Source organism: Podarcis liolepis, assembly GCF_965112155.1.
Source record: "Podarcis liolepis genome assembly, chromosome: 4".
NCBI classification, from domain to species: Eukaryota; Metazoa; Chordata; class Lepidosauria; order Squamata; family Lacertidae; genus Podarcis; species Podarcis liolepis.
Window position 1 is genome coordinate 53,193,248 of NC_139558.1, and position 15,354 is coordinate 53,208,601.

The following is a 15,354-nucleotide window of genomic DNA, read 5'->3' on the forward strand; positions in this document are numbered from 1 at the left end:
GGGGAAGTCAGGGAACAAGGTTATGAAACGGGGATTTGCTGACTTTATACATGTTTTTGTCTTGTGTTTCTTTTTTGTGTGTGTTTTGTTTCTATAAAAGCAGAAAACCCAATAAAAATTTTATAAAAAAAAATAAAAAAAAAATGCTATCCTGCGGCACTCCTCAGCACAACAGCCAGGGGACCAAAATACAATCACTCAATTGCATTACCAAAACAGTTCCTGGAAATAGTGAGATTATTATCTTAGGGTGGTTGGAAAACTAAGTCAGCTCAGGAGGATGTCATGGTCAAGGGTATCAAAAGCCATCAAGAGATAAAGTAAGAATAATAGTCACACTTCTGTCATCCTTCTCCCAATAAAGGTCAGAGTGACCAAGGAAAATTCAGTTCCATATGTAGGCCTGAATTCAAACTGGAATGGGTCAAAATAATCTGTTTCACCCAAGAGTATTTGCAGTTGTTGCACTACAACCCTCTTTACCACCTTACCCCGCAAAAGTGGTACAGTAAGTCTGCAACTTATGCAGGGGTTACGTTCCAGGGATTGCACCTAAAGTCAAAATCATATAAAGTCAAAACACATTGGGATTGCCAATGACTTTTTTACTGGATGCCAGTCCCCTTTTCAGTCCTTTTTTATTTTTTTTAAATTAAAATGCCAAGCATGTAAAGCTGAACATCTCTTTCAAGGCAATTGGGATCCCTCACTTCTGTAAAGACACATTGACCACACCCTGGATCCACATAGCCTTACCAACTGGCAAGAGACGATGGCCTGCTTGTTTGGGCAGTTGTAGGAAGTAGAAAGAGAAAAGAAAGAGTGGGAGAACAACCCAAATGACAGCCAGAGTAACAAAGGAGAGACAAGACCAACCATACACCCACATGGGAGGTGCGGAAGGAGGCCATACCAGACCCCATTCACATACACAGACAGATTAGAGGGGGGCGGATGGAAAAACAAGCCTTAACAGAGGAAAAGCTTGAGAGAAAACAGCAAATCAAGCAGGAAAGACAGACCTGCCTATGTCAAAGCAAGAAAATGACAGACTGAAGTGACATGGTGCATCCTGGGAGTCACCTGCTTCCTAAGACATTGTGCCTGCCTTCAATCACTTGGTAGGGCCCTAAAGCCCAATCCAACTGGCTCCCTCCCACTACATACTAGCTTTTCTGTGAGCACATGTGCATGCATATGTGCCTACAGAAACACTAGCAGACCTGGAATCAGTAGTTAGTTAGCCTGGTTGGGTTCAGATGTCTAAACAATCCAGTGTTGAGCTAAACCATTAGGTCTTCAACTTTTGGATCAGAACTCTTTTTCAGGTCCCAGCCTGTTTCAAGACCAAGCAGCACTACCATCACTGCAAATATATAGTGAAAAATTAAGAAATTGGTACCCAACTGGTTGTTTGGATAAAAATTGGGCCCTGGATCTGAAACGGTTGGAGACTATTGAGCTAACAAAGCATGGTTTGGTATTACATCTGAATGTGGGCAAGTGAAGTAGCTTGGTTGGTTTTCATGGAACGGGCACTTCAATGAAAGGCATTTTAGCAAGTAAAACATGTCTTGGTACTGTAGAATGCCCAGCACATTTTAATATACTGTCAGAAATAATGGCTGCTATAGCTTCTCTTTCTCATGTTGGCAATAATACTTTGGTCAACAATTTCAAAATAACGAACTATTATTATGCTGTCTGAGTTTTAAAATAGAAATAACTTTAAAAAGTCACACAGCTGCTCAGAAATTTCCAATCTCAACATTCCAGACATCTATCATTCCACAGTTTGTCATCTCCAGCTATAATCAAAATATTGTCACGCACATTGAATGAAGGGCAATTTTTAAATACTCATATACTTTGATTTCTTTGTTAGCCACATGCATCTCAGAAAGGAAAACTTCACTCCTGGAAGTACCCTAATGGAAACAAGTCACCTCAGTCCCACCTACACCTTCCACAAGAGCAAGCATTGTTTTTATTACTTGTTTTCCAATAGCTTTTTCACTTTCAGTAAAGCATACTTATACATAGGACCTCGACATTTACTTTCAGTATTTAAATAAAAATATTTTGAAGCTCACAATCCACCTTGGGCACCTAGAGCTATTTTATTTATTACATTTTGAGACTGCTTTTATATATACAGTGGTACCTCGCAAGACGAATGTCTCACAAGACAAAAAAACTCGCTAGACGAAAGGGTTTTTTGTTTTTTGAGCTGCTTCGCAAGACGATTTTCCCTATGGGCTTGCTTCGCAAGACGGAAACGTTTTGCAAGTTTGTTTCCTTTTTCTTAACACCGTTAATACAGTTGCGACTTGACTTCGAGGAGCAACTCACAGAACGCGGTGTGGTAGCCTTTTTTGAGGTTTTTAAAGACTTTGGTGATTTTTGAAGCTTTTCCAAAACTTTCCCGACACCGTGCTTCGCAAGATGAAAAAAATCGCAAGACGACAAAACTCGCGGAACGAATTTCGTCTTGCAAGGCACCACTGTGCATGGCCCTCAAATGTTTTACAAGGGGGGGGGGATGAAACAAAAAAGCTTGAAGTATAAAAAACAATCTATTACACAATTAAGTTAACATAGTTTTCAACCCACAGTTTTTTATCATAATTATTATAACTTGTTAAACACAGTAGAATGTAAATACAATTAGACAATAAGGAGAAATATTTATCCATCAAAACCCTAAAAAGCAATATAGGTTTAACTAGTTTTCTGAACAAAATAAGTGAGTGGGATGGCAAGCAACCCTAGAAAGCAAGCACTGTTTTTAAAATCCTTACTTCTACTAGTCTAGCCTCTATGGAATACAGTGGTACCTCAGGTTAAGTATTTAACTCGTTCCGGAGGTCCGTACTTAACCTGAAACTGTTCTTAATCTGAAGCACCACTTTAGCTAATGGGGCCTCCTGCTGCTGCTGCTGCTGTGCCGCCGGAGCCCGATTTCTGTTCTCATCCTGAAGCAAAGTTATTAACCTGAAGCACTATTTCTGAGTTAGTGGAGCTGTAATCTGAAGCGTATGTAACCTGAAGCACATGTAACCCGAGGTACCACTGTATAGAGCTGGCTAATTAGAGGCATCATATTGTTAGTAGTTCAGATATGAAATGTCCAAGCTATATGGTACGTGCTTGCTACACGGAATACCATGATGTGCAGTGGTTCCTGCATTTTGGTTGGTCTTTGCAACCAAATTTATGGTCTTTGGGATATCCCTGTAAGAACATAAGAAGACTCTGCTGGATCAGGCCAATGGCCCATCTCCTCCAACATCCTGGTTTCACAGTGGCCAAACAGATGCCTGTGGGAAACCTGCAAATAGGATTCGAGCACAAGAGCACTCTCTCTTCCTGTGGTTTCCAACAACTGTATTCAGAAGCACTGCTGTCTCCAATGATGGAAGCAGACTACAGCTAATAGCCATTAATAACCCTCTTCTCCATGAATTTGTATAATCCTCTTTTAAAGCCATCTAGGTTGGTGGCCATCACTGACTCCCGTGGGAGCGGGTGCCGTAGTTTAACTATGCACTACATGAAAAAGTGATTTCTTTTATCTGTCGTGAATCTTCCAACATTCAGCTTCATTGGATATCCACAGGTTCTTTTCTCTAAACTAAAAAGTCCCAAATACTGTTATCTTTTCCCATCCCCTTGATCATTCTGGTTGTCCTTTTCTACAACCTTTTCCTCCTCTATCTACAAAACCATTTTTGAGATGAGACGACCACAGTATTCTGAATGTGGTTGCACCATAGATTTGTATAACAACAATATACCAGCAGTTTGATTTCACTGGTTGGTGCTAGGAAATAAGCACGGAGGAACAGTGTGCAATTCAATGGATGTGTGGTGACTTGTAATGTGTTGTCAGAGGATAAAGGATTCTCCACCTACATTCATGAGCTGAGTGGATTTATTAACTCTTAATGATGAAGAGGCATTTTTTGCTGGCATTATATAGATGCCAAAATATTTCAACCATCTCTAAAGGTCTGCAACTAGCCTTCTGTAGAAACAGGAAGCTTGGCTAGCTAGAGACTTGTCTCACACAACAAGGCTTTGTTTTATTATCTAATATGTATAGATATTACAATTATTATTTGCAATATTTATTATCAGCATGTGGAAAGAGACAGTATTTTTCTTCTACATTTTCAGCTAGGTATTTTGAATTTGAGCTTTTACCAAATAAAGGATAAAGCATGATGCTTTAACAGTAGCCTATTCTCTTATTGCTGCAAGCATGGCCCTATATTCTATGGGAGTGCACTGATTTACAATAACCAATGAAAAATTCAGTCCTGAAAACGAAGCCTAAATGATAGTTCTGCCAATAAGCTAAGCGGCTAAGGGCTGCAATCCTATATATGTGTACCCATTAGGCCTTACTCTAAGGTTAAGTAGGTACAGGTTTACAGCCTAAATCATAATCTAGAGATAAATTTACATTTTATAATTTAGATCAGGAATTGTCTAACTATATGTTTCTCAAACAGTCAAAATAAAACAAAAAGTATGTACTGGGGAGAAAAATAATAATTTCTTGTGTTGCTTGTTTCATTTAAATATAACCTGTAAAGCTGTTTCTGCATGAAGGACTAGTGCAACCAAGAATTGTCAATCAAGAGATCATTGGCATGCATGCATAAATCCCTCTATCTTCCTCTTTTCCCTCAATTAAATATGCATAGGTTTTAAACAGAAGCAAACAAATCTGAAGACCTGCCATGGCATGTGAGACACTGGTATTTACAGCTTTGACAGATTCATATTCTTCTGAATTTCATATTATATTTAAGTAAAGCCTTAATATAAAGTATCAAAATGAATTATATTAAGATAAAGCTTACTGTCAGTACAATCTGTCATAACTGAAGTCATAAATGCTCAGATTTAGGATTTTATATATTAAGTTTATTAGGTAACCAATGTCTTATTGTGCATTAGTCAAGACTTACACTTAATAAACTGTTAGTTTTCTTAACTCTCAATGAGTACAAATCCCAAACACCTCACAGTAGGAAGTTTCCTCTCCATTAAAGATAGCAAATGTATGAAGCCAAAACAATCAAGTACAGTCATTACTTTTGATACTTGACTTAAAGTACTACTGCCACTATTGCCAGCTGCTGAGTTTGTCTCACCAACAACACTTGGAAATAAATAAATTCTGAATAAAACAATATTTCTGAAGTGTCTAACAGCCAAAGCATTCTTATTTTTTTTAATTAAATTCAGAAGTATATTTCACTCTAACCTGCTCTCTCCAAAGGAGTAATGATTACCCTTTCTCTAAGAGTCCACCCACTAGGTAAATGAACCTCTGGTTTTGGCGAGCCTCCTTACAAAAAAGAAGCAAACACAGAACATGCAGCCATATCTTTAGATGAGTAGTTTTGGTTTATAGGAGCCTCTATTTTCATTAATTTCTTTCTTGGGACACACTAAGTTCTCCAAGGATACCATGTTTGGAGCTGACTGTCCCAAACCTTAGCAAGCTCTATACCTTTTTTTTAATCACAAAATGCTTCACCTACCTGAGGATTATAAACACAGCAACAGGCCTATAGCCTATAGCCCAAAAATATGTAGTGGAAAAATGGAACAAGGAAATTAGGTCTCCTGTGGAAGTAGTAGGGCTGCAAGCACAAATTAATGTATGATCAGCTAATAAAGCATTAAACAAAGACTATTTTTCTATGTAAAAGGAAAAATGGTAGGAAATCTCTGGCTTTTGAGGACGAGTATTTATAAATGTAAAATATGGATACACACACAAAATATGAAGGCAGAGATATGCAAAATATGAATAAAATATGTAGTGTTTATAGTTATCATACTGGCTTTCTACTGGACCCAGTCAATAAATCCCAAACTTTTTGTCCTGTATCTCATTAGGATTATCCAACAAATGCACCTGAGCAATTCTCTATTATCTGCCCTCTACGTGGGTTCTTAAAATAAGTTCAGTTTGAAAGTTCTGGCCAATCTTACACCTAACTCCATCCATGACTGACTTGAAAATATGCACTACTGAGTCAAATGGTTCATGTTTCCAAGTAAATGCACATAGGATTACAGCACTAGACTTCAAATGAGTGATCTTGCTTAGTGCCCTTGCAAGTATACAGAAAAAGCGAAACAGAAATCCATTACTGTATTTTTCGCTCTATAACACGCACCCGACCATAACACGCACGTAGTTTTTAGAGGAGGAAAATCCATAGGCATGCCACCCGTAGGCATTCCCTCCATAACACGCACAGACATTTTCCCTTACTTTTTAGGAGGAAAAAAGTGAGTGTTATGGTGCAAAAAATACGGTAATTTCATGATTGCCCTCACTCAGATACAATTCTGAAATCTTGTGGAAAAGGGAGATGGACTGAGTGATAAAATATTTTCAATTATCAATCTAGTTAGAGCCTTTATTCAATTTATTTGAAAACCAATTTCAAAACGGGAAACATGATTTCTCTCTCTCTTAATGATAGCCTTTTAAAATTAAAATTACTTTAAAATTCATTCACCCTGTTTGCAAGGTACTCAAATTCTTCATTGCTAGTCTTCCTTTTTAGTGAGGTCTTTCCTTCCACCTTGAAAAATAGCCAGCAAGCAAGCCTCTGTTATGACTAGTAGTTCTAGCCGACAGCTCCAAAGGCAAGAAGGATCTCCCCAAGAATCAGCTATAGTTTCAACAAGAGGTTAGACCAGGTGTGCCTAACAGGTGGCTGATAGGCCACATCTGGCCCCCAAGAGCTTTTTTGTGGCCAAGAGCTCAATGAATTTGTCATTATAAAAAATTAAAGTTAATACTTTTTTTAAAAAAATGTTGATTGCTCCACTATGATGATGCCAATAGGCTTCGTGCCGCCCGCCCCCCCCAAAAAAAATGTGTGTCTGTGCATACATATGCACATACCACTCTATTTTAGATAAACACAAAAGAAAAAACATTATAAAGAGAATATATTTACGATCATTCTGTGAAAGAGCTAAAAAGATACAATGTGACACGTTATTCTGGAACTTTAGGATTCAGCACATGAAAAATGATACCCATCTTTCAAAAAAAAATTATCTGATTGTAAACCTAAGTCCTTCTATAGCAAAGTAGCTGTGTCATGCGGGAAGGGGGTGGGGCAAGCTGCTGTGCTAAATTCTCCCAACACTGGAGGAAAAAAGGTATCCATCAGGGTTGGTGACCACTGTTAGCCTGTAATCCTTTTTTAAAACCATCCAAGTTGCTGGCCATCACTGCCTTGTGTGTTCAAGTTCACTTTTGTCCATCTGATGCGTCAAGAAGTGTGAACACTTTTTTAACACACTTTTAAGCAAAAGAAAAAGGTGGAGAAGAGGTAAGTGGAAAAGATGTGAGAAAAACCATCTTGCTAATTTAAAAAATATACAGTGGTACCCCGCAAGACGAATGCCTCGCAAGACGGAAAACCCGCAAGACGAAAGGGTTTTCTGTTTTGGAGGCGCTTCGCAAGACGAATTTCCCTATGGGCTTGCATCGCAAGACGAAAGCCCATAGGGAAATGCTGGCGGTCGGGAGCAAAGACTTTTGCCCACAGCCGGCCTTCAGAAGAGGACCTCTTCTGAAGGCCGGCGGGGGGCAAAAGTCTTTGCTCCCCCCCGCCTGCCTTCCCCCCGCCTGCCCCGGGCGATCTTAAAATGCTGGCGGGCGGGAGCGAAGCGTTCGCTGCCGACCCCCAGCATTTTAAAATCTCCAAGGGGCAGCAGAGAAGTCTCTGTCCCGGGGAGTTTTTAAAATGCTGGGGGTCCGGAGCGAAGCGCTGCCGACCCCCAGCATTTTAAAATCTCCCCGTGACCCCGCCCCCCCTCCCCACTTCGGAACAGCTTTCCGAAGTGGGGCGGCTGGGGCAGGTGTCCCCGCCCCCCGCCCCACTTCGGAACAGCTTTCCGAAGTGGGGCGGCTGGGGCAGGTGTCCCCGCCCCCCCGCCCCACTTCGGAACAGCTTTCCGAAGTGGGGCGGCTGGGGCAGGTGTCCCCGCCCCCCTCCCCACTTCGGAACAGCTTTCCGAAGTGGGGCGGCTGGGGCAGGTGTCCCCGCCCCCCCTCCCCACTTCGGAACAGCTTTCCGAAGTGGGGCGGCTGGGGCAGGTGACCCCGCCCCCCCCTCCCCACTTCGGAACAGCTTTCCGAAGTGGGGCGGCTGGGGCAGGTGACCCCGCCCCCCTCCCCACTTCGGAACAGCTTTCCGAAGTGGGGCGGCTGGGGCAGGTGTCCCCGCCCCCCCTCCCCACTTCGGAACAGCTTTCAGAAGTGGGGCGGCTGGGGCAGGGGACCCCGCCCCCCCTCCCCACTTCGGAACAGCTTTCCGAAGTGGGGCGGCTGGGGCAGGTGTCCCCGCCCCCCCTCCCCACTTCGGAACAGCTTTCAGAAGTGGGGCGGCTGGGGCAGGTGACCCCGCCCCACTTCAGAACAGCTTTCCGAAGTGGGGCGGCTGGGGCAGGTGTCCCCGCCCCCCGCCCCACTTCGGAACAGCCTTTTAAAATGCTGGGGGTCGGGAGCGAAGCGCTGCCGACCCCCAGCATTTTAAAACCTCCCCGGGACGCGGGGAGATTTTAAAATGCTGGGGGTCGGCAGCGCTTCGCTCCCGACCCCCAGCATTTTAAAACGCTGTTCCGAAGTGGGGCGGGGACACCTGCCCCAGCCGCCCCACTTCGGAAAGCTGTTCCGAAGTGGGGCGGGGGGGCGGGGACACCTGCCCCAGCCGCCCCACTTCGGAAAGCTGTTCCGAAGTGGGGAGGGGGGGCGGGGTCACCTGCCCCAGCCGCCCCACTTCGGAAAGCTGTTCCGAAGTGGGGCGGGGGGGCGGGGACACCTGCCCCAGCCGCCCCACTTCGGAAAGCTGTTCCGAAGTGGGGAGGGGGGGCGGGGACACCTGCCCCAGCCGCCCCACTTCGGAAAGCTGTTCCGAAGTGGGGGGGGCGGGGACACCTGCCCCAGCCGCCCCACTTCGGAAAGCTGTTCCGAAGTGGGGAGGGGGGGCGGGGTCGCCTGCCCCAGCCGCCCCACTTCGGAAAGCTGTTCCGAAGTGGGGAGGGGGGGCGGGGACACCTTCTGAAGGCGGGCAGGGGGCGAAAGTCTTTGTCCCCCATGCCTGCCTTCCCAGGGGCTTTTAAATCGCCCCGGACAGCGGAGAAGTCCTCCGCTGTCCGGGGCGATTTTAAAATGCCGCCCGCCAGCATTTTAAGATCGCCCCGGACAGCGGAGAAGTCCTCCGCTGTCCCAGGGTTTTTTAAAATGCTGGGGGTGGGAAGAAAAGCCCTTGTCGTCCCCCCCCCCCAGCCTTCAGAAGAGGTCCGGGGACAGACTGTCCCCGGACCTGGTCTGAAGGCGGTTTCCCTAGGAACGCATTAATTGATTTTCAATGCATTCCTATGGGAAACCGTGCATCGCAAGACGAAAAAACCGCAAGACGAAGAGACTTGCGGAACGAATTAATTTCGTCTTGCGAGGCACCACTGTATATCCAATATTCCAGGTGATGTTTAAAGGTAAATCTCAGGACAGCAAAGACAGAAGACTCCACTGTAAACTACATATACAAAAACACAAGATAATCAATGAACCGTAAACTTTTCCAGTTCTGCACTATTCACCAAAAACACACTTCATTTTGTTGAATGGTTACTTTAAATGTAAAGGTTCATAATTGTTCCACTCCATGTGTATGTCTTTAAGGGGCCGGAGCAAGGGCCAGAGCAAGATAATGAGACCCAGCTTTACAGCTGTGAAACATAGCAGGTGCTGCTGAGTTGTATTTGATTAAGGCGTGTCAGCATTTGGGTAGAGTATATAAGGAGCAGCACCTAGCTCTCCCATTACCCTGGGGGATGGGTTGGTGGTTGGGTCATGTTTGTTGTTGACATATTTAGTGTAAATGGAGTTTTTGTTTTTCTTATTAAAACCTTCTTTAAGTTATTTTTGAGTCCTTTCTTTTTAATGCATGATCTCCCCAGCAAGCTCTCTGCAGCGTTACTATACTGCAAAAAGCCAACATCTTTGGTTATGGGCCCAGCTGCTGAGTGGATGACTGCATATTTTTGGACTCTGAGAAAGGTTTGAAAACTCCTACTCCTGTTAGCGTAGTTTATGTGGGTCTGGAAGAGTTCCAGAATGGTTGACCGGGTTCCTGAAGCAGAGAAGGCTCTGGTCTTCCCACAGCTGACAGATGAGAACTATAGTTTATGGTCTTTTCGGGTGGAGGCGCTTTTGACCTCTAGAGAAGTATGGACCTATGTAACTGATGACCCTCCTGACCCTGTAACTAATGCTTGGTCGAAAGGAGATGCAAAAGCCAGGGCGATAATTAATTTGGCAGTCAGCGACCAGCAAGTAGTCTATATAAGAAATAAGAAAACTGCCAAAGAAATGTGGGACAGTCTTGCAGCAGTGCATGTTAGAAAAGAGTCAGCGTCTGCATTGACGTTTTTCAAGCAGTTGTACCAGACGAAGTTGCAGCCTGGTGGAGATTTGGCAGCACACTTGAGACGTCTGGAGGCAATACGCGGCGAGTTAATTCGAAGGGACATGGAGATACCTGATATTCAGTATGTTTTTATCATCCTTTGTTCCCTTAATGAGGACTTTGATGGTATAGCTAGCAAGATATCTGCTGTTCCACCAGCACAATTAACTGTGGAAGGGGTAACGGCAAGATTAATGGGCGAGTTGGATAGAAGGGAGGCTTGTGCCATAAGCACTCCTGTTTCCAGAAAGAATGAGGAACGCCATATGCAAACCTGCGGTGATACAACTGCATTTAAAGCTGCAAAGCGTTGTTGGTTCTGCAATAAGCAAGGACATTTTGCAAGGGACTGCAGATCCAAAAGAAAGCAAAGTACTCCCAAGCCTGTTTCTGTTCGTCAATCACGGTCATCAGCCCAGCAGCCGGCATCGTATAGTAGAGACAGAAACGAGCCGCGAGCTTTTCACGCTCGGACTAAAGATCGTAAAAGAATTAAAGGTGCCAAGTGGAAGTCTTTTGTTGTCGACTCAGGAGCATCTCAAAATATCTGCAATGATCGAAGCTTGTTTATTTCTTTCGAAGAGGAAATTGGTAATGTATATTTAGCCAATTCACAAGTCCTGCAGTCGCTTGGCAGGGGTACCGTTAAACTTGACTCTTTAAACATTACAATAGCGAACTGCATTTACTGCCCGTCAGTGGACAATTTATTGTCAGTAAGGTGCTTTGCCCGTCAAGGCATAACTGTGCGTTTCTTAAAGTCTATGTGTGAGTTTTTTGAGGGGAACAAACGTCTATTGTATGCCCGGGAATCTGATGGTTTATATAGACTGTATTTTCGCACCTACTCACAATCGCCTATAAATTGCAGAGCAGCACAGTCAAGCCAGGGGTTGAGGAATGTAAGGCCACATTCTGGGTGCATCCACGTGGCGCACAGAATTCTGGGACACCTGAATTTTGCTGATGTAATTAAGACAAAGAATATTGTCAATGGCCTCAACTTAAAACCATGTAAATTCTTTATGCAGTGTCTATCCTGTTGCAAGAATAAGATTAAGGTTGCACGCAAGGGTAGGTGCTCAGATAGGAAAGTAACTGAGCCATTTGAGCGTGTACATTGTGATTTAGTTGGGCCACTCCCACCCTCATTAGGAGGTTCAAAGTACTGGCTTACTCTGATAGACCAGTATAGTAGATATTGTTGGACTTATGCAATAGCTGAGAAGTCCCAAGCATTTGAGAAGTACAAGGTTTTTTGCAACTGGGTAAAAACACACTTTAACAAACCAATTAAGAACCTGTTTTCTGACCGGGGCGGGGAATTTGTTTCTGAGGATTTTGAGAAATTCCTGGAAGCGCAGGGGACTACTCATGAGTTATCTTGCCCCCGAAGTCCCTGGCAAAATGGGCTTGTTGAAGTTGTGCAGCGTGACCTGCAGGCAGGGGTTAAAACTTATCTACATGATGCTAATCTGCCCAAAGACTTTTGGGCTGAAGCACTCCATGCTTTTTGTTATGTTAGAAATCGCAGTTACCATTCTGGTTTAGATGTCACCCCCTATGAGAAGCTGTTTAAAAAACGCCCTAATCTGAAATACCTACGTATTTGGGGTTCAGATGTAATTATGCATTACCCCGCTAAGCAGAAATTGGGTGAACGTAGTGTTCAGGGAAAATTAATGGGCTACCAGCAGGGGGCGTACAGAATTTACATACCAGCAACTGGCAAATTTCATATTACCAGAAGCATGATACAAACTGTAAATTGGAATGGGGTTGCTGTTTTCCAAGATACTGATGGTATAAATGATACTGAGGAAGAAGAGGGAGAAGCAGCAGCAGCAGGAAATGCTGCTTCTGAATTAATGGGAAAAGACAAAAAGCCTGTTGAATCTGATAATTTGTTTGAGGATTTAAAGTCACAGGCACCTGAGGAGAGGTTAGATTCTCTTGAGTTTTCTGACCGTGAGCTTAGCCTACAGGCACCTCTTCAGTCTGACAATGATGATTTACAACCTGAAACTAGTAGTTCACTCAGTCCCATTAAGTCTGAGGAGTCTGACTCTCCTTCCGGACTGAGACGTTCAGATAGAAAGAGGCAGAAGCCACAATGTTTCGCAGATGAACATTTTAATACTGTGTATGCCAATAAGGTGGTTTTTGAACCAAAAAGCTACAGTGATGTTCAGAATTTACCTATGCACCAAGCTGTAAATTGGTATAAAGCTATGAACTCTGAGATAGCTTCTTTAAAAGAGCATAACACTTGGTCTCTTGTACCACAAACCCCAGATATGAGACTTATTGATTCAAAATGGGTTTATAGAGTTAAAATGAATGACAAAAATGAAGTTGTAAGGTACAAGGCAAGACTAGTTGCTAGGGGCTTTCAACAAATTCCAGGCGAAGATTATGTTTTGTGTTATTCACTAAGTGTAAAATATGAAACAGTTAAGCTTTTGTTAAAAGATGCATCAATTTGTGGAAAAGCCCACTACGCAATGTTTCTCTGCTCTTAAGAGAGTGGTAATGTACCTTAAACATACCAAACATTATAGGTTGCAGTTTACAACAAGTAATTGACAAAGGTTTTGAAATTTTCTGCGATGCATCTCATGCAGTGGAACAAAATAATTGCAGGGGTGTGTCTGGTATGGTGTTTTGTTATAACGGTTGTCCATTTGAATGGAAGTCCCAGACACAAACCATTATTTGTCTCTCCACAACAGAGAGTGAATTATGTGCATGCGTTCAGGCCACTCGTAATGTAGAATGGTATCTGCAAGTATTTGCAGACCTACAGATGCAAGTAACACTACCAGTAAAAGTTTACCTTGATTCCCAGAGCGGACTTGCTATCCTGTGTTCAGAGACCAATACGCAGCGCACTAGAGTCTTAAGATTACGTTTAGAATTTGTAAAGAAACTAATTGCTGATGAAATGGTTGTATTTAAATATGTTCCAGGTGACAATCAAATTGCGGACATTTTTACTAAAGCACTTCCAAAGGTTACACATGAAAAACATGTACAAAGTATGCTTTATGTTTTTGTTCCACAATGATGAACCGCAGGGGAAATGTTGAATGGTTACTTTAAATGTAAAGGTTCATAATTGTTCCACTCCATGTGTATGTCTTTAAGGGGCCGGAGCAAGGGCCAGAGCAAGATAATGAGACCCAGCTTTACAGCTGTGAAACATAGCAGGTGCTGCTGAGTTGTATTTGATTAAGGCGTGTCAGCATTTGGGTAGAGTATATAAGGAGCAGCACCTAGCTCTCCCATTACCCTGGGGGATGGGTTGGTGGTTGGGTCATGTTTGTTGTTGACATATTTAGTGTAAATGGAGTTTTTGTTTTTCTTATTAAAACCTTCTTTAAGTTATTTTTGAGTCCTTTCTTTTTAATGCATGATCTCCCCAGCAAGCTCTCTGCAGCGTTACTATACTGCAAAAAGCCAACACATTTGTCTTCTCATTATGAATTGTTTTATAAAATAGAACTTTAGCCAAAGAAAAAAAAAGCTTTATAATATTCAGAACTCTTCGGGGGGGATTGTGATGGTTGAAACCATTTTTTGTACAATATATAGTTTATACATAAACAGTAGAGGTAGGTAACCTTTTGCCTTCCACATGCAGTTGATCTACAGCTGCCATCATCCCTGACCAATGGCCATGCTGGTTGCAGTTGATGGGAATGCCCTTTACTTTCAGTATAAAAATGCAATACAAAACTATCTGAAAAGTAATAATCTTTGCCAACATTATTCTATAAGCCATGTTACTGGGGATAAAACTATTGTGGTTCACAAGCTGATTAAACTCTGAATAACTTGAAACAATTTTTCCATTCTTTTACAAGATGCCAAACTTGCTATTTTAATACATTTTTATCTAAGTTATGCCTCTCAAGCAAGAGTTTCTGATTTCCCTGCCCACAACATGCAGCAGAATGAAATGGTAGCACAAAGATACAATATAACAGAACATACCACTTCAGTCCAGACAATCAATCAATCAATCAATCAATCAATCCCCTAATTAAAAATGTTTTATGTAAATGGAACAGAACAGCAAATGGTTGAGGTAGAACTTCTCAACCTCATGTGCTAGTTTACTGAAACATGTTTCCTGCAATGGCTTCCATGGTGGGTGGAATATAAAGCTAACTAAATACATAAAAATATTCTACCACCTCATTATGCTTCGTGTACAACCAGGTGATGTTAACCGACAAGCTTTCTTGTTTGGTGACTTGCTTGCCACAGGTTACCAAGATAGTGCCTATTTACACGTCTGACTTAATAAAATCAAAGTATACAGTGATTAATATAAATCAGGAAACGTATAGGTACTTTGAAACTTAAAGAGTTACCTGTATGCATCGTCTTCTTTCAAATATCATACCATCCTGTGGGGTGGGGGGTGGGGATGTGGGGAGAGGCCAGCAGCAAACACTGTGAACACAAAAAACATTAGTTACCTATGTGGATTCAGACACAATCTAATAGGGTAAGAACACAGGAACCTGCCTTATCCCAGGTCAGAGTATCTAGACCAGTAATGATTAGAGCTGTTCAAAACCTTCAATTGCCTTTCTTTTAACAATTTGAGAAGGGGAGGACACAGAACATGCTTTCAAAAAGGGTAGAGTGGGAGCAAAGTTCAGAGAAATTTATTCCTGTTTTCAAAGGAGGGGGCTGTGCTTACCTCATTTTACTGTTTTTTCTTCAAGCATTGTGTAAAGTAAAAGCAGAATGAAGCTCTTATGCCAGCTGCATTGCATAGTCAGGTGGGAAACTCAGGAAGTGCTGCCACACTGGAAGC

The 15,354-nt window shown here is 42.8% G+C and overlaps 1 protein-coding gene and 1 long non-coding RNA gene across 4 annotated transcripts in view; both read right to left on the bottom strand.

Moving 5' to 3' along the window:
* LOC310705604 overlaps positions 1-15,354 on the bottom strand; it is a 328,640-nt gene that overhangs the window by 299,288 nt on the left and 13,998 nt on the right. The gene's annotated exons all lie outside the window — the stretch shown is intronic.
* DYRK1A (dual specificity tyrosine phosphorylation regulated kinase 1A) overlaps positions 1-15,354 on the bottom strand; it is a 125,467-nt gene that overhangs the window by 59,640 nt on the left and 50,473 nt on the right. For all 3 annotated transcript variants that reach the window (XM_083500196.1, XM_083500197.1, XM_083500195.1), the window contains one exon: positions 14,903-14,984. In XM_083500196.1, coding sequence (XP_083356322.1) covers positions 14,903-14,912 — 10 coding nt within the window. In that variant the 5' untranslated portion in view covers positions 14,913-14,984. The remainder of the gene's footprint in view (positions 1-14,902; positions 14,985-15,354) is intronic.